We start from the raw sequence: 22,851 nt of genomic DNA on the forward strand, positions 1-22,851 counted from the left end.
CCCTACATGCGTCAAATTTTGCAACACAGCTGATTAGATGAAGTAAACTGGACCACAGACTAGGCATTTAACCTCTGATGTGACCTATCTCTCTATTTTAAAGTGGATGTAGGTGAGGTGGAGCTTCAACACTCAGAAGATCTTCGCTTAAAGAAACTAAATAAAGTTGTGAATGTGGGAGAAAGACCTATAGAGACTTACTACAGTCTGAGCCAAGAGCTGAAACGATTTGCCCAGAAAATGCACTCTTTTAAAGATAGCCTGATCTTCCAGCAGTTTTGGGAGGAAGCCGCCAAGAAGATGAGACAGGAGAATGTTTTGGAGGAGGAGGAGGTTGTTCCTGTATTGGATCTTGATAATGTTTCCAGTCATCTAATCTCCCCTTGTTTTATGAGTTACGAAAGGTTGTATGAAGATCTCAGATCTGGAAGTCTCACTCTGTCTGCAGTTGATAAAATTTTTAAAGAATTCAGAAATCATTCTGAAATTATCAAAACTGAGTTAAGGATCATATGTGAACTTAAACCTGGAGAAGAGAGAGACTGGGTTGATCAGCGATTTCAGCAGATCCAGCAATATCATGAAATGCATCTGACTTTAGATGCTGCAAAGATTATTGCCCATGTCAAAGAGAATTTAAACCTCTCTGGTGACTTCAGCGTCCTGACAAACTTGTTGCACATAGTAAGTATCCACTTCTTCAGCCCTGTACTGTCAGGGTGTTGGCTGGAAAGCTTGGTAGATCTGAACCTTTTAGGAAGCCTATCCTAGTCTGTCAAGAGCCGTTCCCTGCCCCAAAATGCTTATTTGAGATAAAACTAAGTGTTCAAATAAAGTGCTTGTGTGTAATCTTTCATAAGAGGGAAGGTATATTCCTCTGGTGTTTGAGGTGTGGCTTCACAGAGGGCTTTTCTTTCCCTTGCAAGACAGGCTGTATTTCTCGTTTCCAGACTGCATGTTTGTATTGCTTGCTTTGTAGACAGAAAAGTTTGAATTATACAAGACACAAAAGCTGGAATCCATCAGCTCTGAGCTTATGCATGCCAAGAAACTGCTGGAGGGGATCACTGTGAACCGTCGTGGGTGCCTGGGGGAGCTGGCCAAGCAGAAGGAGTTTGTCTGCTGGGTCAGAGAAGCACTGAAAGGTGAGTGCTGCTCACCTGAGAATTAGGCAGGAATCAGCAGAAGGGATGCTGATTTGTTTGGGGGCAGGAGGAATGCCATGTTCCTGACCTATCGGCTTTATGCGTTCACAGCTTCTGGTATTCCAGTTGCTAGCATTTCTTATGGGTTTCAGCATGGAACACACTATAAAGTATCCCCTTTAAATGTGCCACTGTAGTCTAGTGCTGCACACAGCTGCTACCCTGCCGGGAATCTGGACTTGGTCTGAAGGGTCGTAACTGCTGCTGCTACTCAGTTCAGGTCGGTCTTTTAAGAGAACAGAGGCCATCCATTTAGCAGGATAGCAGCAGTAAGATTAGTTCTGTGCATGTCAGCTCAGCTTTCTTACATGCACACAGACACGCACCCTTTGAATGGCTTCCATCCAGGCTGTGAGCCTGTGCTGTTCACGGCAATGCAGAGAAAAGCCAGGGGCAAGGATGCCATTAATGTAGATGAATTCCTCAGGAAAGTTGGTGGTGGTATGGGTAGACAGAAGTTGCAATGGGGATCTTGTTCAGTGGCATTTTTATGCATCTTCTGTAAAAGGGGGTGATGTGGAATTGCATTAATACTGCCTCATTCATTGTTTTTTCATGCATTTATCTCATTTAAGATATAAATGAGCTGAAAGTATTTGTAGACTTGGCTTCTATCTCTGCTGGGGAGAATGACATGGATGTGGATCGTGTGGCTTGTTTCCATGATGCTGTACATGGCTACTCTTCCCTGCTCTATGAGCTGAGGCAGGAGTCAGGGTTTGAGGACTTCATGTACAGCTTGAGAAAGCTGTGGCGAGCCCTGGAAACTGATGAGAATCTTCCCAAAAAACTGGTGAGTTCTGCTGAAGCAGGTTGTCTCTGCATCCTCTTGTTTCTGCCTTCCAACAGTGGATGGAAGATTGACCGCACAGGGCAGATTCCGGTGATGTGGGGGCATCACAGCAGCTCTTGTTATTTGAAGAGAAATATTTTGTTTTTGTGGTATGAAAATTCACAGCAGCAACTGTTACTGATATAGCACAGATTTCTCCAGAGCACTGCTGAGGCTTTCAGATGTGCCATGGTGTAGCTTTGCTCTTCTAAATAGTTTAAATGATACAAAAGATGGAAGACAAATGACTGGGAACTCCATCTTATTCTTTGCAGCAGGACATGTTTCTATAGCAAGAGGCTCTGAAGCACAGCAGCAGCACAGGGTGTTGGTAAAGAACAGCTGTGCTGAAGGCTCAGGCTGTGGCCAGTAGTCATTCCTTTCATCCTTCCCCATCCTGAAACTCTCTAATGCCAGCCGACTGTCCTGAACATCAATATAATTTTGGAAAGAAACACAAAGTTAGGGAGATAAGGGCAGTGCCATGTCTTCTCTCTCCACAGCGTGCTTCAGCTCAACACCTAGAGTGGCTGAAAACGGTGAAAGAGAGCCATGGGTCTGTGGAGCTCTCGTCCCTGTCACTGGCAGCCACCATCAACAGCAGAGGGGTGTACGTCCTCAGAGCACCGTCTGATGGCCAAAAGGTGAGACTACTTGACTTTCTCTCCACTTGAACTGTTCTCCTGTCAGACTGCTCCTTCCTGACAAATATCTCCTGCAGGTAATGCTGCTGGCATGTCAGCGACTGTCAGAAATGTGCTGTAACTTTGTGCAGTCCCTTTCTGGAGTCTGTCTCTTAAGCGCTCTCCTTGCCAGGCACAGCTCTACCTTGGGAGGGGAACCTCACCGTGCATCAGCACTGATGGCTTACTCTCTGGCAGGTTTCTTTAGACAATGTCCTGCATCTCATCATCCCCGAGAGCTCTGAGGATAACAAGCCATCACGGAAATATTCTCTGGCAGAGCTTCGTGAACTGCAGAACAAACTGATGCTCATGTCAGCAAAGGGAGAGCAAGGCCTGGAGGTGGAAAAGTTCTCTGAGGTCAGATTTCAAACCCAATGGCTTACTGGTGTTGATGCTGGGCTTCCATTTTGCTTCAACATCAGCTTTTAAGACTAGTTTACAGCTGAGTTGCTGGGGATGGACGGTAGAAGACAGATATCCCTACCTCTTTGGTTCCCTGTTAGAACGGCACTAAGCTGGAGACTGGGTAGGGGCCTGGTGCCCTCATCCTCTGGCCACATGGGGAATGCTCCTGGCTGGCACAGTTGCTGTGATTGTGTAGGAGCCTGGGGATTCCTTACAAGCTTTTTTGGGATACTGCTATTAAAATCTCCCAGGGAGCCTTTTGTAACTCTACAGGGCCTGATGCACCTGACCTGGGACCAAAGCCTTTGGGACTGAAAGCATTCCCTCTGGTATTGTGACTGGGACTTGTCTTGGTAATATCAGCTTTTTTTTTTTTTCATTCTGTTCTCACACAGACCTTTTCCAATGTCCAAAGACTTGCACAGGCCTTTATAGACCTTTATTCAGCTGGGAACATGCTCTTCCGCTCCTGGTTTGCCCAAGTGTATTGCTCACCAAAAAACAAGACGTGTGTTTTTATAGACTTTCATTTGGGACTGATCCCAGTGCTAGAAGGGAAAGGAGAGATGGCAGCTGTGCTCCCAGGCCTCTGCAAAACAATGGAGAGCTTCCTGGAGAGGTGGAAAAGCTTCATGTGTGAAAAGCGATTACAACACTTCTACTTGAACTACTACACTGCTGAGCAGCTGGTCTATCTGAGCACAGAACTGGGACGGGGAGAGCCCAGCCAGAATGCCCTGATGATGCTCTCATTCCTAAAACATAACTGCACCGTGGAGGATGTCCTTAGAGCCTCCAGCAGTGAGGTACCCCCCAGCTCAGACAAAGTTGTTTCCGACTTACCTGTGCTGCTGGATGGAGAGATGGACCTGACCACTCGTCTGGAGTGCATCTGGGAGTGCTACATGAGCAACATGGGCTCCTTCCTTCCAAACTGCCTGGATGTCGATACACTTGGTAGGTGCCTGAAAAGCCTGGCCAGCTGGGAGAGAGAACGCATCACCAGAGATTTCCCCCAGGATCTTCTGCATGTCGGTCAGCCCAACCTCATCACCTGCCCTCGCTCTGAGGTGCTCACTTCTGCCCTGGCTATTTACATGAATAGCCCCAACCAGCCCCTTCCCACTTTTGATGAAGTTCTTCTGTGCACTCCTCAGACCACTGCTGAGCAAGTGGGGCTCTTCCTCAGGAGATGCCTCATTCCCTGCAGAGGAGTAGAGAAAATTTATACCATGCTGTATGCAGATGAGCTTAGTTACGATGTCAGCTGCAGAGCAGAGGCGCTGTTCCAGCACCTGCAGCGGTTCAACAGCAGCTATCGCCTCATCATTCTGTGCAACTGCGAGAGGGAGCACAGCTACATCCCGTCTGTCTTCAGCCAGTACAAAGTGCACATGATACCCCAGAGGTCGCTAACTGAAATCCAGCAATACCTTCAGCACCACTACAGAGTCACTCAGCCTTCAAACTCAGCTGCTTCTGTGTTCAAGGACAACATGTGTGTTGGGATTGTATCCTCCAGAAGAGCTGGTGTAGGTAAGATGTCACATGCAAAGCAGGCTCTGCTGAGTATTGAAAACCAGAGTGAGATTTGTCTTGCCTGGTTTTCTGCTTAATTCATAAGTACGTAGCTAAAAAGAATGATTCAGACTGGAGTGAGGTGATAGGCATCTCTAGGGATGGTTTATCTTGCTGATCTGACACCTTTCTACTGATTTAGATCATTAACATAAACTAGATAGCTGGATAAGGTGAATCTGACCTCCTGAGGTTAAAATATTCCTGCAGGAAAATGTGCGTGAGATGGCACAAGAGTTGTAAGCCTGTGTTTTTCTCTTACAGGGTGTGATTGATTGCTGGCTGTGTCTTAATGTAAAAAGCTAGAGGGCATTAAGTGAAACTACTTGGCAGGCAGAAAAGCAAACAAAACGTGGTTCTTCAAACAATGCTTAGTTAATTTGTGGAATTTGCATGATGTTTTGGAACACAAAGCTTTACATGTGCTAGATAGTCATGAGAGAAACATTCATCAAGGGCTACTAAGCACAAAAATGCTATCTCTGGCATAGGAGTTTCCCAGCTGTAAATCACTGAAAAAATACTGGGAAAGAGTTGCTGTATGTCAGCTGCATTCTTGCCGTGTTCCTTCGCTGATGACGCCTGTTAGTGACTGGTGGTCCAGTTAGGGTTTCAGCTGTCCAGCTGTGCCTCTGTCCTGTATAAACTTTGTGTACACTAGAAGTGCTTCGCAGTTGTGTAGGAGCATTATCAGACCTTGCTTTTTTTCCTTACAGCAGCCTTTCTTGGGCTTTAGTACAGCACCACCTGTGATGAAAAAGATCAGGCCCAAAAGTGGAAGTGTGATACGTTATTTTCAAGGGATTAGAGAGAAAATGCAAAATAGTTTTGTTAACAAATTGGATCCTGTGTCAAACCTCATAAATCCAGGGCAGGTCTTGGCTATCACCTGTGGATGACTGCTGCCATGGTTTCAGTTTGGAAAGCTATAAACCTATCTTTTTTGTTGTTTTACAAATCTTTCATACTGCTGAGAGGTTTGTAATGTGATAAGAGTGGCTTTGGGGCTTCTGAAAGACTGGAAGACATCCAATGCTTTACCCAGATATGTCCGTAATGGGGAAGTATCTGAGGAATGGTCCTATCATAGCCAGTTCCTGTGCTACCTGCGGCATAAAGGGTGTGATGGGATGCACAGCACCACAGCTGTAGCCAATGGACATCAAATGATCTTTCAATTCCATGCATTAATCTGGGGAACAGCAGATGCAGAGTTGGCAAACAGCAAACCAAAGCTGTTGGCATTGCCTTAACACTGGCAAAATTAATTCCTACAAGATAGGAAATTTGAGGATGCTTTTCTCTTTGAATGCAAACAATTTTTTAACCATTTTGACTTTGGAAACAGTCACGTAATAGAAAAGCGAAAAGTAAAACCTTTCTCAGGTAGTCCAAGTGAAACAAATCCATGTGACTAATGACAGCCTTCAGTAGCCAACAACAGCGATGGCTTTGATTCCAGGCTGCAATTTGCTACTGTTCTAACAAGACTGGCACTTAAGCATTTGGCTTACTTATATTATGGCTGTGGTATGATGTATTTGATATTAGTGGTTTAATTCTATTGGTGCTTTTATGATAACAGGGAAATCTCTCTATGTGAGGCGGCTACATGAGAGACTGCAAGCCCAGCAGCCTGACTGCACAGAACTTCTGAAAACCATCAGACTGATTGAACCAGCAGTGGATGAAGATAAAGTGCTAAAATATCTTCTGCCTTTTCTGAAGAGGCAACAACAGACAAAACCCATGATATTCCATTTTGATATCACCTCTTCAGTAAGTACATCCTTTCCACAGGTGACTTGACTAGAAGTCCTGTGTGGGTCCTTGCAGAAGTTTTCTTTAAAGTTTTTTCTTCTTAGTAAGCCATTTCATAGGACATGTTTTCTAATTATTGTGTAAGGATGTAACCTAAAGAACTCTTTTTACTGCCGAGGTGGCTGAACAATAGAACAGGTTGCCCAGAGAAGTTACAGAATCTCCAGTCTCTGGAGATACTGAAAACTTGACTGAATATCTTCTTGGACTACCTGCTCTAGCTGAGTCTGCTTTGGGCAGTGGGGTTGGACAAGGTGATCTCCAGACTTCCCTTCCAGCTTCAGCTGTTCTGTGATTCTGTGAAGTCATCATGAGTAAATAAAAAGGAAATGACTTTGTCTTTTTCTATTAATAGGTACAAAGTGGAGTTCCCGAATTTCTATTCAAGCTGTTGGTTTTGCAGTACCTGACAGATATTAATGGCAATATGTGGCTACGACAGAAGTGCCATTTGTATATCATTGAAATCCTTGAGGTGTCACCGCTGCCAAAGGAAGGAGCAAGACGTGTATGTACACAGCAATACTTGATCTCTTTTGAATTTCTCAGTCACTTTGCACAAATGTTTGTATATAGTTAGAAATGAGTTGTAGAGAATACAACAGTAAACATAGCGTAGGGATTCCCTGTTTGTATCAGGGTGTACTGTGCATCTCCATTGCGAAGTGGTGTCTGGTGTTGTACAAAGTGGCATTAAAACCCAACAGTAAATTATACCTGTTGTGTTTTTTGGTTTTTTTTTTTGGGGGGGGTTATTCATTTTTGAAGGCCTGTTAGTCCAAACTCTGCTAACATTTATCGGAAAGATAAAAATGCAAAATCTAACCTCCCTCGTGTTAGTTTGCATGTCTGAAAGTACTGAAATGTTTATAAGACCAGAATGTAGAAGCGAGAGGGATAAATAACAAGCTTCTTGGGTTTAATTTTGTTTTTTTCCTTGAGGTAGCACTGAGAAGGGGTTGGGGACAACAAAGCACTAACATTACAGGAAGAGGACTCTAAAAAATAGGTTTAATTGTTGCGATACACTTCAAGTGTATCATCAAAAACACAGGAAAAAAAAATGTCATGGTTATACAGGCTAGCTGCTGTTATTCAGTTAGGTCTGTTATCTTAGGCAAGAGTAGTGCGAGAGCAGATTGAAACAGGTGAAGGTTAAGGCTACAGATTTGTGATGACATTTTTTCTTCTTCTACTCCAGATACCATTGAGCCAGAAGTATAATTTCCTTGATGTGTTCCCTAAAATAACATGCAAGTCTCCCAAGGAGGTGCTAGAAATGGAGACACTTGGGAACCGGTCCAGGGATGTTTCAGACCCAGGAATGGATGAGGAAGAATTTTATAGTGAGGCTTTCCAGAGACCTTTCCAGTATCTGAAAAGATTTTACAGTGGGTGCAATTTGGACAAATTCTGTTACGAAGCACACTCTGTGGAAGGGAGCCCTGCAGAATGCCTGCAACAGTTCCTCATACACTGCGGGTTAATGGATCCCTCCTGGTCAGAAATCCGGAACTTCGCATGGTTTCTCAACGTTCAGCTGAGGGACTGTGAGGCTTCTGTATTTTGCAACCCTGACTTTGTCCAGGACACGCTGCAAGGTTTCAAAAGCTTTGTTGTTTCCTTCATGATTTTGATGGCAAGAGATTTTGCAACACCCTCCCTACACATTTCTGATCAAAGTTCAGGAAGGCAATCCTCCAGCCTGGAGAACGTTGCAGAAGATGATCTTCTTCCTTTCCGCATTCGGAAGAAGTGGGAGTCAGAGCCTCATCCATATTTGTTTTTCAATGATGATCGCGTGTCCATGACTTTCATTGGCTTCCACTTTCAGCCCAACGACAGTATGGGTGTTGATGCAATTAATCCTTTGAATCGCAAAATTATCAAGAGAAATGTCATGACTTCACAGTTGTATAGTGGTTTGTTACTCCAAAGAGTTCCCTTTGATATTCCATTTGATAACTTGTCCCGTCATGAGAAGCTAGAGAGGCTTTGCATGGTTTTGGGAATCTCCTGGGTAACAGACCCTGATGAGACATATGAACTCACAACAGACAACGTGCTAAAAATCTTGGCTATTGAGATGCGATTCAGATGCAACATCCCAGTTGTCATCATGGGAGAAACAGGCTGTGGGAAAACAAGGCTTGTCAAGTTTCTGTGCCAGTTGCGCAGAAGCTACGTAGAAGTAGAGAACATGAAGCTTGTAAAAGTTCACGGAGGTACTACTGCAGAGATGATTTATGCCAGGATTAAAGAAGCAGAAGCCCTTGCTATAGCCAACAAGAAACAGCATGGTTTGGACACGGTCCTTTTTTTCGATGAAGCCAACACAACAGAGGCTGTGAGCAGCATCAAGGAAGTTCTGTGTGACCGCACAGTAGAAGGGAAGCCTTTGGTCCCTTGCTCTGGTTTGAAGATCATAGCAGCCTGCAACCCTTACCGTAAGCACACACCAAAGATGATTCAGCGCTTGGAATTAGCTGGGTTGGGCTACCGTGTCAAAGCAGATGAGACAAAGGATAAGCTTGGATCCATTCCACTGAGACAGCTTGTGTACCGGGTCCATGCACTCCCACCTAGCATGATCCCATTAGTGTGGGATTTTGGGCAACTGAACGACTTAACTGAAAAAATGTACATACAACAGATTGTACAGAGAGTTACTGAATGCATCCCGATGAGCAAGTCTGAAGCGGAGGTAATTACAGAAGTGCTTTTTGCTTCTCAGCGGTACATGAGGGAGAGGGATGATGAATGTAGCTTCGTCAGCCTGCGGGATGTGGAGCGCTGCATGGAAGTTTTCAAGTGGTTTCATAAGCACAGTAAATTACTGCTGAAGGAGCTGGAGAAGTACCTTGCAGAAGAGAGAGCTTCAAAGAGCGCTGAGAGAAACACCGTTATCTGGTCCTTAGTGCTGGCAGTCGGAGTTTGCTATCATGCGTCCTTGGAAAGGAAGGAGGAATATAGGAATACTATTAGCCAGATCCTTCCAAAGCCTTATGATGCTCAGAAAAAGATTTTGGAAGAAATCACCCTGATGCAGGACTTGTTCCTGAGTGGTGTGTACCTCCGAGACACCATAGCAAGAAACTTGGCCTTAAAGGAAAATGTCTTTATGATGGTCATCTGCATTGAGCTGAAAATCCCTCTTTTTCTTGTTGGTAAGCCTGGGAGCTCCAAGTCCCTCGCAAAAACCATTGTGGCTGATGCTATGCAGGGCCAAGCTGCTCATTCAGATCTGTTCAAGGACCTGAAGCAGATCCACTTGGTGTCTTTTCAGTGCAGTCCTCTCTCCACTCCAGAGGGAATCATAGGCACTTTCAAGCACTGTGCTCGATTCCAGGATGGGAAGAACCTGGATGAGTATGCCTCTGTGGTGGTTTTGGATGAGATTGGGCTGGCAGAAGATTCTCCCAAAATGCCCTTGAAGACTTTACATCCGCTTTTGGAAGATGGCTGCATAGATGATGTCCCTCTTCCTCACAAGAAGGTTGGCTTCATTGGGATTTCCAACTGGGCTTTGGACCCTGCTAAAATGAATCGAGGCATTTTTGTCTCACGTGGTGACCCCAGCAAAGAGGAGCTCATAGAAAGTGCAAAGGGGATTTGTTGCTCAGCACGAGGGGCTCTGCAGAAGGTTGAACAGTATTTTCATCACTTCGCAGATGCATTTGAAAACATTTGCAAGGTCCAGGACAGGGAATTCTTTGGTCTGCGTGACTACTACAGCCTCATAAAGATGTTCTTTGCGTTGGCTAAAAACTCTGAAAGTGACCTGACACCTCGAGACATAGCTGAAGTTATTCTTCGTAACTTCAGTGGCAAAGACGATATCAACGCCTTGGAAATATTCACTTCGCAGCTACCAGAAAAAGGAGAAATAAATGCTCGTGATATCAGTAGGATTGACCTGGTGCGACAAAACGTTTACAGCAGTGGAGAGGATGGGGATTGCAGGTACCTGCTGGTGCTGACTGAGAATTATGCAGCACTGCAGATCCTCCAGCAGGCCTTTTTTACTGCCCGGCAACAGCCAGAAATTATCTTTGGCTCCAGTTTCCCGAAGGACCAAGAGTATACCCAGATATGCAGGAATATCAACCGTGTGAAGGTTTGCATGGAAACGGGCCAAATGGTAGTGCTTCTCAACTTGCAGAACCTTTATGAAAGCCTCTACGATGCCCTTAACCAATACTACGTGTACCTTGCTGGCCAGAAGTATGTTGATTTGGGACTGGGCACCCACCGGGTGAAGTGCCGGGTGCATCCCAAGTTCCGCTTGATAGTCATCGAGGAGAAAGATGTGGTGTACAAGCACTTCCCCATCCCACTGATCAACAGGCTGGAGAAGCACTATGTGGATATCAGTACGGTCCTGGACAAGGAACAAAGAGAAGCCGTGAGAGAGTTGAAGAAGTGGGTGCACGACTTTACCACAGTCAACACAGAAGAGCACTTCATGAGCAAGCAGAAATACAGCCCCTCTGATGTGTTTGTGGGCTACCACTCAGACACCTGTGCCTCGGTGGTCCTGCAGACAACAGAGCGGCTGAAGGCAGCGTGTCCCCCCGAGCAGCTCATGTCGCGTGTGAAGGCAGAGGCGCAGCTGGCGCTGCTCAACTGTGCCACCCCGGACTCGGTGATCCGTTTCTGCAACTCCGTGAATTTGCATATGGCCAATTCTCTGGCAGATACGTACTTCAAACAACAGCAGCACACGTCTTTTGCAGACTTCCTCCGAGCTCATGTCCACAGCGGGTCTCAGTGCCAAACACTCTTTACAGAGGTGAGCGTCCTGCAGAGTCCTCAAAGCAGCCTCAGCCAGCGCGGAGGCTTTTAGTTGGTATTGCTGGTGCTGCACTACGGCCACGTGAGTAAACTTGATAAGTCTTGCTACTCAGCACCCAGATGTACAAGCTGGGTGTCTCAGCAGCTGTTGTTACATCTCCAAGAATTCAGTGTGTGAAGCAGCATAGGATGCTTCCTGACAAGCAGGAGTTCTGAAGGAATTTGAGCAGCTAAGTGTCTTTGTATTTCAGAAGTAGTTCTTTGAAATTAGCGTAGTTCTCCATGTGCACAGCCAGCAAAACAGGCTGCTGGCTGCAGAATAATCACGGGGAGCCTTTGAATGTGTCTATGTCTGCCTCTCATCATAATGCTACAAAAGGCTTTAACCCAGCTGAGCTGCAGGGAGCCAGAGATCTCATGGGCTCTTACTGGGCTAGTTCTGGTTTACTTTTTTGCCTCATGCCAGAGCTAAAGAACTTCAGCTGATGCTGGCCGGAGAATTTCTCCCTCTTCAGCCCTCAGGGAGGGAGGCAATGCTCTTTTTCCTGGGGCTGGACATGCTGCTCCTTGAGAGCACTGCCTCTTAGCTGCTCCACAGCCCCGCACCGACAGCACCATGAGACTGCGTGCACCTGCCCAGCAATGGCCCTAGCTTGGTGGAACAGTGCCTGTTGTCCCTTTGCATACTAGCAGGTCAAATAAATGGCTGTTTGGGTGCAGTCCAGCTCTGCAGCAAGTTAGCAGTGTCTGGGAGCACAGGCAGTTGAGTCTCTGCTGCCTTCCAAAGCTTCCAAACCTGTGTCTTGCACTCCCAGGTCACCACCTTCTCGAGGCTTCTCACTAGTGCCGACTCTGCTTGTCTGGAGAGAGAAGTGCAGGGTAAAGCACAAAGGCCTAAGATCCTGTTCCTGCAGCAGTTTGACACGGAGTACTCGTTCCTAAAAGGGATCCGGTAAGTCAGGGCTTGCATTGTCTCGCTCTGAATAGCGTGTCACCTGGGTGGAAGATACATTGGAGGGACATTTGGAGTAACATATACTGAAACAGGAGGCGAGAGGCCATGCAGCACTGAACTGTGGATGGGCTCAATGCAAAACTGTATTGCTTCCATCATAGTGAAACATGAGATTTGTTTTTAAAGCTATGCCATCCGTACAGGATGGATGTTTTAATTTCTTTCTGGTTGCAGCAGCCAAAGGCAATCTGAATTAGCAACGTCTAGTCTCTTATGTTTTGGTGTTACACTTAGTGACTTATTTTAACTCCCCTTTCACTTTTTAGAGATTTCCTTGAGGCTACATCAGGAAATAAAATCCTTATTATTCAGGCAGACTTTGAAGATGGCTCTCAAAATGCCCAGCTCATCGCCTCAGCCAAGTAAGTCAAGTGTGAAGTGATTCCCAGCGAGCTGTTCTACCTGGAGGCTCCTCACCCCCATTTGATTATTAGTGCCATTTTGGGGTCTTCATGATCAGGAACGTATAATCCTCTGTTACTGCTGCAGTAGAGTGAAACTGCGAGCATTAATTATGCATGGAATAACAATTCATAACTGAAGTCAAAATAAACTAGTACTGGTCTGGCTGAAATCATCAGCCAGTCCCCTGTGAAGTGAGAGCTCTCGCTGTTGGCTGTGTAATTGAGTAGAGGAACGGAGCGACTTATGTCTGTACAGGGGAAGGAGTGTGCCCTTGCTGACAGAGGAAGGAATTGTGGCCTTGACTTTTGTCTGTCTGTGGTCTGTCAACAGTATTTCCTCTTTGTTGCAGATACACTGTTGTTAATGAAATCAACAAGGTGGACTTAGGAGAAGCCTCTGTCTTTGTTTACTTTATTATGAAGCTTGCTCGGGTGGAAGGAGGAACGTCCTACGTAGGATTCCACGGAGGTGGGTTTTGCTGCATGTGGCTCCTCACTCTCAGCTGGTTTCAGACAAACATCCCAGAGCAAGATTTCTCCAATTCACCTCTTTTTAACGCTTAAAATCTGTAATCAGTGTGGCCTCTGGCTTATCAGAAATGCTTCCTTATCCATGGGAACTGGATTCCATGGGAGGGGACAGGGCCTTGAAGTCCTGGTCCCCATTGTGAGAGCATTTTGCCTTGCCCATTGACAGATGAATCATCTTTCTAGTCAGCTGGAGAACAGCAAACAAACATGAGTCAAACTGCATTTACATTACTGTCCTACAGGAGCCTTGAGCATGTGCTAGTGTTTGCTTTCAGCAGCAAGCTCTCTGCTGTGTGTGGAGGGCTCGAAGAGCCTCAAAGCCCCTGTAGCATACATGCCCTGTCAGGGCTGTGTGTGTTGTTATGTCCAGAGCAAATCACTGCTTTACCTTTCTACATCAAGCAGTGAGAATAAGCAAACTCTGAATCCAAACTCCTAGTCCACAGGTAAAGGAAGCTTCTTGGGAAGCTCTTAGAGAAAAGCATGCTGCACGCACAATGATTTTTTTTTTTTGTCCTGTGTCTAGGTCTGTGGCAGTCAGTGCATATAGATGATCTCCGCAGATCTAAGGACATGATCTCTGATATGGCTGCCCTGCAGAACCTTACCATCAGCCAGATGCTCTGTGAGGATTCAGGTAAAACCAAGGGTGAGCTGTATGCAAGCTGTGCTAGCCAGTGGTGTCAATATGCTAGCAGGGAAAAATGGAGAGATGCCAGCCCAGACTTAGTGCTAGTAGGTCCTGTGCTGGGTACAACATATCTAGGTATTTTCACTGTTCAGTGTCTCAGGTTTTGTAGGGATCACTACGTGACTATCAACTTGTGTTTCTACTTAGTTTATTGCTGCAAGGTTTTCGTCATCAAATCTGATAGTTTTGACATTCAATTTGATAGTTTTCCCATTTTCTTTTGAGAAAAATGCAATATTTGCACTGCTCAGCACCCTGGCTGTTATGTCTCAGAACAGTGAGGCCCAAAATGCAGTCAGTCTATGTGCAGCAACTTGAAAAGGAGTGCTAACACTGCATATGGCAGAGACTATTGACAAGGCGTCACCCAGAGAGTATCTCACTTGCATCAGTATAAATCTGTTCACCTAAACTAACAGGAAGATTAGAAGAGGCTTTCTCTTTCCCCTTAGTTTTTTCTTACATTCTTTTTCCTTTCACCAGACTAATTCACAGTAACGCAAGGACTTTGTTACAGCCTAGTGCATTAGCTCAGTGTCACATTTCTTTCAGTTCTTGCTGCATGAAGTTTGACAGCCCTAGCAGCGGTGTGTTTAGAGATGGATCTCACCTATTCGTGTAGGTGACGATGGATCTGACAGATGTTCTGCTGCTCTTGGATGCAGTTACTAAACAAACTCTTACCTAACTGATACAACAATGTACTGCTTCTTTCTAATAACAATTCTACACCTTGGTTGCAGCTCTACCTGCTAATGGAGAAGAGGAAGAAAATGAGATGGAGGCTGAAGATTCAGTACCAGAAACAGAGCGCCTTGAGGTCAGTTCTGAGTATTTGTTTGCTTCTCAGCTGTCAGTGTGGCTCGGCTCTTTGTCATCCATAGGTGCAACATACCGTTTGCATCCACACTCACTTGAAATCCATCAGGACTATTATTTGAATCATGAATGTTGATGGGACACAAATTTCTCCTCCCCTGCCATCCAATCAAAATTGGCATCACTAAAGAAACAAACCATTCTAAGGGCCCTATAATTCCTTAGCCAATTCATATTCCTAATTCTTGAAAACCGGATTTAGAAGCTTCTGCTGTCTTTGTGGACCTTGAATCTGAGAACTGTGATTCTGAGCCTGCTACGTCAGCTGTTTGCTTTCTGTTTGGGATGTGCATTTGAAACTGTTCTGGAGTTGGCTGTGGACTCTGCTGTGCTACAGTTGTGTTAAGACTGGCTTGTGCTCCTCAGGTCAATGTGATGCCAGAGGATGCCCAGTGTGAGGGTAACTGCATGGGGCTTTTGACCCCCCTAGTGCCTAAGCATCTCACAGGGAGTGCATATATGCCCCCATCCCAGTAGGGTTTATAGCTTCCACTTCTGAACTGCTGATTTTTTTCCCCGTAGGAATCTAATCTTCATACAAATGGTATTTAAAATAGCAAATAATAATAGCAAATTAAAATAAAAAATGCTATTTAAAATAGCATTTAATTTAATTCAAAAGACATTTTAAAAGGGCCACAAAAGTCAAAATGTGTACTTGATTGCAAATTAAGAACTTAGATTTGCCTCCAGAGATGTTAGAAGAACTGTGACACGAGAAGCACCAAGCGTTTTCTAGAGAGCACTGTAATCTTTCAGATGGATGTGTTGTGGGCAAGAGTATAAAACCAAATAATGATCAACTTTTTTCACACTGCTTCTGGGAAGGACGGAGTCCTGGACACCACTGTACTGCTGAGGAGCTGTGTACAAAGTGCAGTGGGAATGCTACGGGACCAAAACGAAGATCTTAGTCGCAGCAGAAAGCGAATTGAGATTCTCCTTAGCTTTCTATCCAAAGAGGATGTCTTGAAAGGTATGTGCTCCCTGGCTGCAGCTGGTGGTGTCCCTGAACACCGATCTAGGGCACCACCAATACGTGTAAGTTAATTCACTGGGAACACAAAGGACAGTGGTTCTTGCTGTAGTGTAGACATGGTAGAACTCCTCGGCGCTCTTCTCAGAGCATCTGTGCTCCAGTCTGTCACTCCTTTTCTGGTTGTAGGGCTTCACCAGGCCCATCACCAGCTTCGTAGCCCTTCCGTAGACACACTCCAGGGCCTCGATGTCCTTCTGGTAGTGAGGGGCCCAAAGCTGAACCCAGCACTCGAGGTGCGGCCTCACCAGAGCAGAGTACAGGGGGACGATCACCCCCCTGGTCCTGCTGGCTGCACTATTCCTGACACAACCAGGATGCCGTTGGCCTTCTTGGCCACACTGCTGGCTCGTGTTCAGGCAAGCAGCAATCAGCACCCCCAGATCCTTTTCCTCTCCACAGCTTTCCAGCCTCTCTGCCCCAAGCCTGTAGCATTGCATGGGGTTGTTGTGACCAAAGTGCAGGACCCAGCACTTGGCCATGTTGAACCTCATCCCTTGGCTTCTGCCCATCAACCCAACCTGTCCAGGTCCCTCTGCAGGGCCTTCCTACCCTCTGCCAGACCGACACTTCCCCCTAACTTGGTGTCATCTGCAAACTTACTGAGGGCACGCTCCGTTCCCTCATCCAAGTCATCAGTAAAGATATTAAAGAGCCAATTAAAGACCCAACACCCACCCCTGGGGAAACACACTTATGACCGGTGGTCAGCTGGATTTCACTCTGTGGCTGGTAGCTGGCTGTTCACCACTGGTCGATTAGTGAAACAACTGTAAAATGCTGTTCTTGGTGTGATATTTGTGTTCTGATCCGAGGCCAGTTGAAGAGAAAATGCAAGTTTCTTGTTGTTTTCTAGCCTCTTTCCTGAAGATAACAAAGGCTCGTCTCTCCAACCTTTTGAAGAAACAAGAAGAAAATTCCCTTTACTCCAAAAATTGGGTGCTTCGGGAGGCTTCCAACCTAAGTGCTCTTCAGGAGGCTGGCACCTTCAGGTGAGGACAGCAGCAATATCTTGTAACCTGCAGGTTTCCAGGGAAATGGCAACAGTGCAGCAGAGACAGCAGTTTTGTGTAATCTTAATATTTGCAGTGTCAGTCTCCAGTTTGTGGTGGAATTTCTCTTGGCTTCTGAAGGAGGGTGACTTACAGCTGAATGGTCTGTACTGGAACAGAAATGCTGGTGTGCACAAGTGCTCTGAATTGAACAGTGGGATTACAGGCGAGCTATGAGCGAGAGAAGTGTAGGGGTTTTCTTCTCCCCCCCCTTGTAAAGGTAGCATTAGGACTCTCACACATTAATGTCAGCAGTTTTTCAGCACAACCACTTCCTGATTTGCAGATATTATTGTTCATCTTCCCTCTTGGTTTCTTGGTCTCTTTCTGCCCCCAAAGGAACACCTTGTGGAAGCGAGTCCAGAACATGATCACTCCATTCCTGGCTCTCCTGATTGCTGTCATAGACAGAAATGGCAATCTGGAGCTGTTGGTCAGGCCGACACCTGAATGGGTGACAAAGCTGTGGATGTTCATCTTCAGTGATACAAAACTTCTGACTATCCCTTACAATGTGGGTAAAAACAGGTGAGCTCCTGGAGAGAGCAGCAGGAGGAACTGGCTGGCAGCACTGAGACCCAGTCCTCCACTGGCTTTAAATCCATGTGGGAGATTAACACTCTTGGTTGCTCTCCTGTGCTGTGCTGAAGGTGGCAGGGCTGTTCTCAGTGACTTCAGAAGTCTCTTCTTTCTACCTTATCTCCAGTACTCCTGGGCTTTGCTCTCTAGCTCCTGGCTTGCTCACACTTCTTACCCATCCCTTGAAGCCTGCATGTCCTGCCATTACAGTCTTTTTGCTAGGGGATGCTTACTGAGTAAGTCCTAATGCTATGCAGTTGGCAAGATGAGGTCTGTTAATGAGTCCTTCAGTTCTTTTCCCCTTCTAGGGCTGATTTCTTGCTTTCTGAAGCTTCCTGTCTCTGTTGTCTGAATGCATTTCCCTGGCAAAAGCCTGGTATGTTACTAACCTTTTGATCTCATAGCTCTCAGACAGAGATAATCCTGGTGCAGAACAGCATGATGGTGTCTGCTGATGCTGGGAATGGGATGCCCTTCAGCTGGAGGATAAAGGAGTATTTGGACGAGATGTGGCTGGAAACTCAATACATCCAAAACATCGAAGGTGAGTGCTTGGCATGAGCTCACAATGCAGAACAGCTCCATCCGTCTGCCTCGTAAACTCTGGGCTATCACTAGCACACCTCTACCTTTCCATGACCCTGGAATCACCTTCAGTCCCTCCGTACTCATACAAGCCAGCAGAGCTTTGTGCAACTAGCTTTTCTTTGTGCTTCTCAGTATTAGTGTTTCTTGCATATTCTGTGCCCTTGTCATCAACTTTTGGTATTTCCACAGCATTTTGAAGACAAGATTGAGATCCAATAAACGTGGCGATGATGCCTGGGCAGAGAAGGCCTGGCCTCAAATCCTTTGTTAGCCTTCTGAATGAGGGGAATGCTGCATGCACTGAACCAGTGATTGATTAGGTGTCAGTTTCCTTAGAACAGAAGCGTATCAAACCCAGCTTCCTCCTAATATTCACCTTTTCTCTGTATTCTCGTTTTCCAGACCAAGCTGAGAAGTTTGTGGATATCTTCCAGAAAACTGCACTGGGAAAATTTATCTCTTCTCTGACTGAGGAAGAAAGGCAGATGCTGTTCCAGTGTTATATCACAGACTTCATTGTCTTGACCATTAATGTGTCCTCCCAAGAAGAACTGCAGGTCAGTGTCTGGAACAAGAACTGCAAACTCTGTATGGAGGGATGGGTGTGATGGCTGTGAACATTCTCTTTTGTGTCAATCTCTCCTCCTTGGGCTAAATCCTCCTCTCAGACTAACAGCAAGCTAGCCACAAAGCAGATGTTTGACACCGAGTAGCTGCTGAAATTGCTGAGGCCCTACTCAGAAAAGTGCTTCCATAGGAGCAGCTATAGAAATGGCCACATTATTTGAGGCTGTCTTTGTAAAGTACTGATTTTATTTTTTTCCAGATAATTTTGTCAGGGTTTCTAATCCAAAATTAATTATGAAAGTATATATATTTTTAATTTTGATTCATTTTTTTTCCTAACCTTTCAGTGTCTGCAAATTGCCTTCTTATCCTGTATAAATGAATGGAAAGCAACATCTCCCAGAAGAGAGGATACAGTGCCATGCTTGCCTTGGGTCCACCTTGGATACAATCAGTTCAAGAGCCGTCTGCAGAACTTCTCTAGGATCCTGGCTGTACACCCCAATGTGGTTTGCCCCCTTATGAAGCTGAAAGGACAAAGAATGCAACATTCAGAGATGGTAGAGTCATTACCAGACGTTTTGTGATCCTCAACCCTAACAAAGAGCTGTCTTCACTGAATTAGCTTGTGTTCAGTCTCCATTTGATTTCAGATAAAATAAAGTGGGAAGCACAAGCTCAGTCAGAATTCTCAGTATTAAGCATAGCCTGTGATATTATCATTCTTAGTAGTAGGGTTTAAAACCATTTGTTATGTTTTCACATCAGCTTAATAGGGTGTGCTAATGATCTGAGCCACGAGCATATGAAAATTCCAGAGCTTAAGATGATCAAGTAGAACATTATTCAGTATAACACCTGCCATAGCAAACCAGATTGAGAGCCCAATACAGAGTTTATAAATAATTCTGACATGCTGCTGCTGCATTATACTTACATCCTGTGTGTGCAACTAGGTTTCAGATGTGTTAGCTGCAATAGTGTGTGCTGAAGAGCTGGAGAATCAAGTGCAGACAGCAATTCCAGCCACCTGGCTGCAGAAAGTGAAAAATCTTCAAATGCCAGTTGAATTTCTTTGTAAAGAAAATGATTTACAGAGGAGTGGGAGTCAATGCCATCAACTGCTAAAAGAACTCAAGTAAGTACTGCATATCTGCTCACAATCTTGATCTTTGCCTTGCTGTTAATAAGGATATCAGTACGGGCTGAAAGCTGCTCTGATGCTGCTTTTCTCAGATGAATACTTTGCAAACCTTTCCAGGTTCCAGCTTGGCTCAGTTACTTATTAAGCACCGAGAGCCAGATCTTCATTTCTGTCCTTACACAGATGCTTCCCCTAAATCTAGCAGTGTTATCCCGTACACTCCAGCTAAGTTTATTGCTTATTTAAAGCACTCATTAAATTGCCATTAATCAGCAATATTGTCCCACTTCATCCCATGTGCATACAGCCTGAGAGAGATGGGGAACTTTGCATCTAAGACAGGAGTCTTGTCTCTTGCAAGATGGGCCAAGGCAACTACGCCAATTTCTCACAGACCTTGTTTAGCTTAACCTAAGTGAAGAAAATTTAGTTAACTCACAAAAAAAATAACATACTTTCTGTTTTAATAGAAGTTTGAAGTGTAGAAGAGTGAGGTCATTGTGGTGGCCTTTGCTCTGCAGCAAAAAGACAGCTGCAGGAGGTCTCTGTTCCACTACAGGACAGAATCATATGCCATAAGCTCCCTGTGTGAGGTACTGTTACATGTTTTGTCCTTGACAAGAAGCCAGGCTGTGGTTCAGAGGCTGATAACCACAGGACATACATAAAAAGTTGCATGAGAAGTGTAGTGGTGAGCACGAAAAGCAGTGAGATAGAGTGACCTGATTGCGCTTTCATTCGTACTCATTGCACAGTGTCAGCTCTCATCTCATAATTGTACTTTTTGAAATCACGCTCTCCTTCCCACAGAGTCTGCTGGAACCGGGTTTTCTCCATGTCTCTGTTTGTAGAACACGTGTTATTTGGTATCAACACTTTGATGCCAGAGTTTGAGAGTTTAGTGAAAAAATATACTTTGCTTCTTGCCAAGGTAAGCCAAGATGTGATTTTTATCCCTTCCTTGTGTGCTTCTGCTGATCATGTGGATTCTTGTCTGTGGTAGTAGAGCTGAGTCATTTAACTTTGCCGTTTTCTTCTTCAGTGTTTTCAACGGGATTCAGACATGAAGACTCATCCGACTTTTGTTGCAGTGATGAAAGTACTGTGTGAATGTAAGGAGGAAGTCAGCCACAGGCTCTACAGGTAGTGACATTGAGACAAGTCACAGGGTCAAGTGGGAATATTGTCTGTATTGCCTCTATTTCGGGACATAAAAAGTGTTGCATTTGACACAATGAAAGCCAAATGAAGAACAATATCTTCAATTTTATTCCACACCCTGAAACTGAGTGGTTAGTCAACAGGTCTTACATTATATCCTCTGACTCTAGTTGCAGGTGAATATCTTATTAAAGATTTTTGGTAGGACAGCATTGAAGCAATCATGGTCACTGTTGTTCCTGAATTACAGATATGGTTTGAAGGAGTGTCCGATCTGCCTAGGAGAGCCAAAGGATCCAGTCTGCCTGCATTGCTACCATGTGTTTTGTCAAAAGTGCATCACTACATGGCTAATACCAGCACAGATGCATTGTCCAGTCTGCAGAGTTGCTGTTGAGGATGTTGATTTAACAGTTTCCGAGGAACTCAGGTACTTTTTCCTGTCCAAGGTGGAAGCATTGCAGTGGGCCTGGCTGTATAAGGAAATTCTGATTCGCATGTCTGAAGTTGTCAACTCATGCACAACGAGTGATTTTTTTATTTTTATTTTTCCTGTCTGCTTTGCTTCATAGAATCACAGAATCATTAAGGTTGGAAAAGACCTCCAAGACAAACTGGCCCAACCATCCCCCTACCACCAATAGCACCCACTAAACCATATTCCTAAGCACCACGTCCAACCTTTCCTAATGCACCCCTAGGGATGGTGACTCCAACACCTCCCAGGGCAACCCGTCCCAATGCCTGACTGCTCTTTCTGAGAAAGAACTGTCTCAATTTCCAAACTGAACCTCCCCTGTTGCAACGTGAAACCATTCCCTCTAGCCCTATCACTAGTTACCTGTGAGAAGAGGCTGACCCTGAACTCCCGACACCTCCCTTTCAGGTAGCTGTAGAGAGCAATGAGGTCTCCCCTGAGCCTCTTTCCCAGACTAAACGGCCCCAGTTCCCTCAGCTGCTCCCCATATAAGACTTTAGTTCCAGACTTGTGCTTCATCCATCATTTAACTGGTTCTGTATTTGAATATTTTCCTAATGCTTTTTACCCTTCACCTAGTGCTGCCATAGCAAAAAATGCCCTGTTCCGCCAGAGGTGCAATAGTTTCTTCATAGATGTGGTTACCACCATGTGTTTCAAGGACAATGAGCCCCCTGAGACAGGGGTGATCCAAGAGCTCCTTAATCTGCTGTTTGTTCACAAGGACTTACTGAGAGGTTCAGGTGAGCTCTCTTCATCTGATGCTCAGCCTCGTGGAGTTGATTCTCTTGCCAGTTTCTTTCCAATCTTTTCCAATCCTATCTTTTCCATATCTCCACAGTTCACCCTACTACCTACACAAAATTTCTGTCCCCATTTGATGATGAAGTAGATGAAACTCCCATCATTCGCTCAGTAATGTTGAAGCTCCTCTTGAAGTACAGGTGAGCACAGTCAATTAACGGATGTTGTACAGGGGAGTGTTTCAGCTTTTTTCATGACATCATCAAAACCAACCTGTTTGTTCTCACTTCCACGCTATTCAGTGATTTTAGATCAGTAAAGGTGAAATTTAACTTGTGCCTTTGTATTAGTCAAGCAACTTGGCTGACTTGCATGTGGCTTGTATGAACTATCTGACCAGTCTGTGCCACTAAGCTGTTCTCAGCCTAAACCTGTGCTGAACATGGATGGCTTGGGAGGCCTTAACGATAGCTGACTAACTGATATATTCTAGATCAGCAAAGTAATGCTCCTGATCCCTGATCCATGGCCATTTAATCAAGAGTGATCTTTTGGATGTTTACACAGACCTCTTCATTCACAAAAGTTCCTTCAGCATCTCTTTGCAGACAGTACGTGTAAAAGAGCCAAGCCTCTAGTGTGATAGTCTTCTAAATCAAAT

At 45.1% G+C, this 22,851-nt stretch overlaps 1 protein-coding gene across 4 annotated transcripts in view; it reads left to right on the forward strand.

The window, feature by feature from the left end:
* Window positions 1-22,851, forward strand: part of RNF213 (ring finger protein 213) — a 52,330-nt gene that overhangs the window by 15,557 nt on the left and 13,922 nt on the right. For 2 of the 4 annotated variants that reach the window (XM_072025743.1, XM_072025744.1), the window contains exons 20-45: window positions 104-684; window positions 980-1,145; window positions 1,781-1,998; window positions 2,541-2,681; window positions 2,919-3,080; window positions 3,524-4,664; window positions 6,292-6,485; window positions 6,883-7,035; window positions 7,729-11,319; window positions 12,137-12,273; window positions 12,603-12,698; window positions 13,091-13,209; window positions 13,798-13,920; window positions 14,706-14,782; window positions 15,670-15,817; window positions 16,734-16,869; window positions 17,269-17,457; window positions 17,913-18,052; window positions 18,499-18,653; window positions 19,011-19,223; window positions 19,620-19,801; window positions 20,618-20,738; window positions 20,850-20,950; window positions 21,219-21,398; window positions 22,026-22,189; window positions 22,288-22,390. In XM_072025743.1, the coding sequence (XP_071881844.1) occupies window positions 104-684; window positions 980-1,145; window positions 1,781-1,998; window positions 2,541-2,681; window positions 2,919-3,080; window positions 3,524-4,664; window positions 6,292-6,485; window positions 6,883-7,035; window positions 7,729-11,319; window positions 12,137-12,273; window positions 12,603-12,698; window positions 13,091-13,209; window positions 13,798-13,920; window positions 14,706-14,782; window positions 15,670-15,817; window positions 16,734-16,869; window positions 17,269-17,457; window positions 17,913-18,052; window positions 18,499-18,653; window positions 19,011-19,223; window positions 19,620-19,801; window positions 20,618-20,738; window positions 20,850-20,950; window positions 21,219-21,398; window positions 22,026-22,189; window positions 22,288-22,390 (8,731 nt within the window). The remainder of the gene's footprint in view (window positions 1-103; window positions 685-979; window positions 1,146-1,780; window positions 1,999-2,540; window positions 2,682-2,918; window positions 3,081-3,523; window positions 4,665-6,291; window positions 6,486-6,882; window positions 7,036-7,728; window positions 11,320-12,136; window positions 12,274-12,602; window positions 12,699-13,090; window positions 13,210-13,797; window positions 13,921-14,705; window positions 14,783-15,669; window positions 15,818-16,733; window positions 16,870-17,268; window positions 17,458-17,912; window positions 18,053-18,498; window positions 18,654-19,010; window positions 19,224-19,619; window positions 19,802-20,617; window positions 20,739-20,849; window positions 20,951-21,218; window positions 21,399-22,025; window positions 22,190-22,287; window positions 22,391-22,851) is intronic. The other 2 variants (XM_072025745.1, XM_072025746.1) reach the window with 2 other exon arrangements.

Source organism: Anas platyrhynchos, chromosome 19 (assembly GCF_047663525.1).
Source record: "Anas platyrhynchos isolate ZD024472 breed Pekin duck chromosome 19, IASCAAS_PekinDuck_T2T, whole genome shotgun sequence".
NCBI classification, from domain to species: Eukaryota; Metazoa; Chordata; class Aves; order Anseriformes; family Anatidae; genus Anas; species Anas platyrhynchos.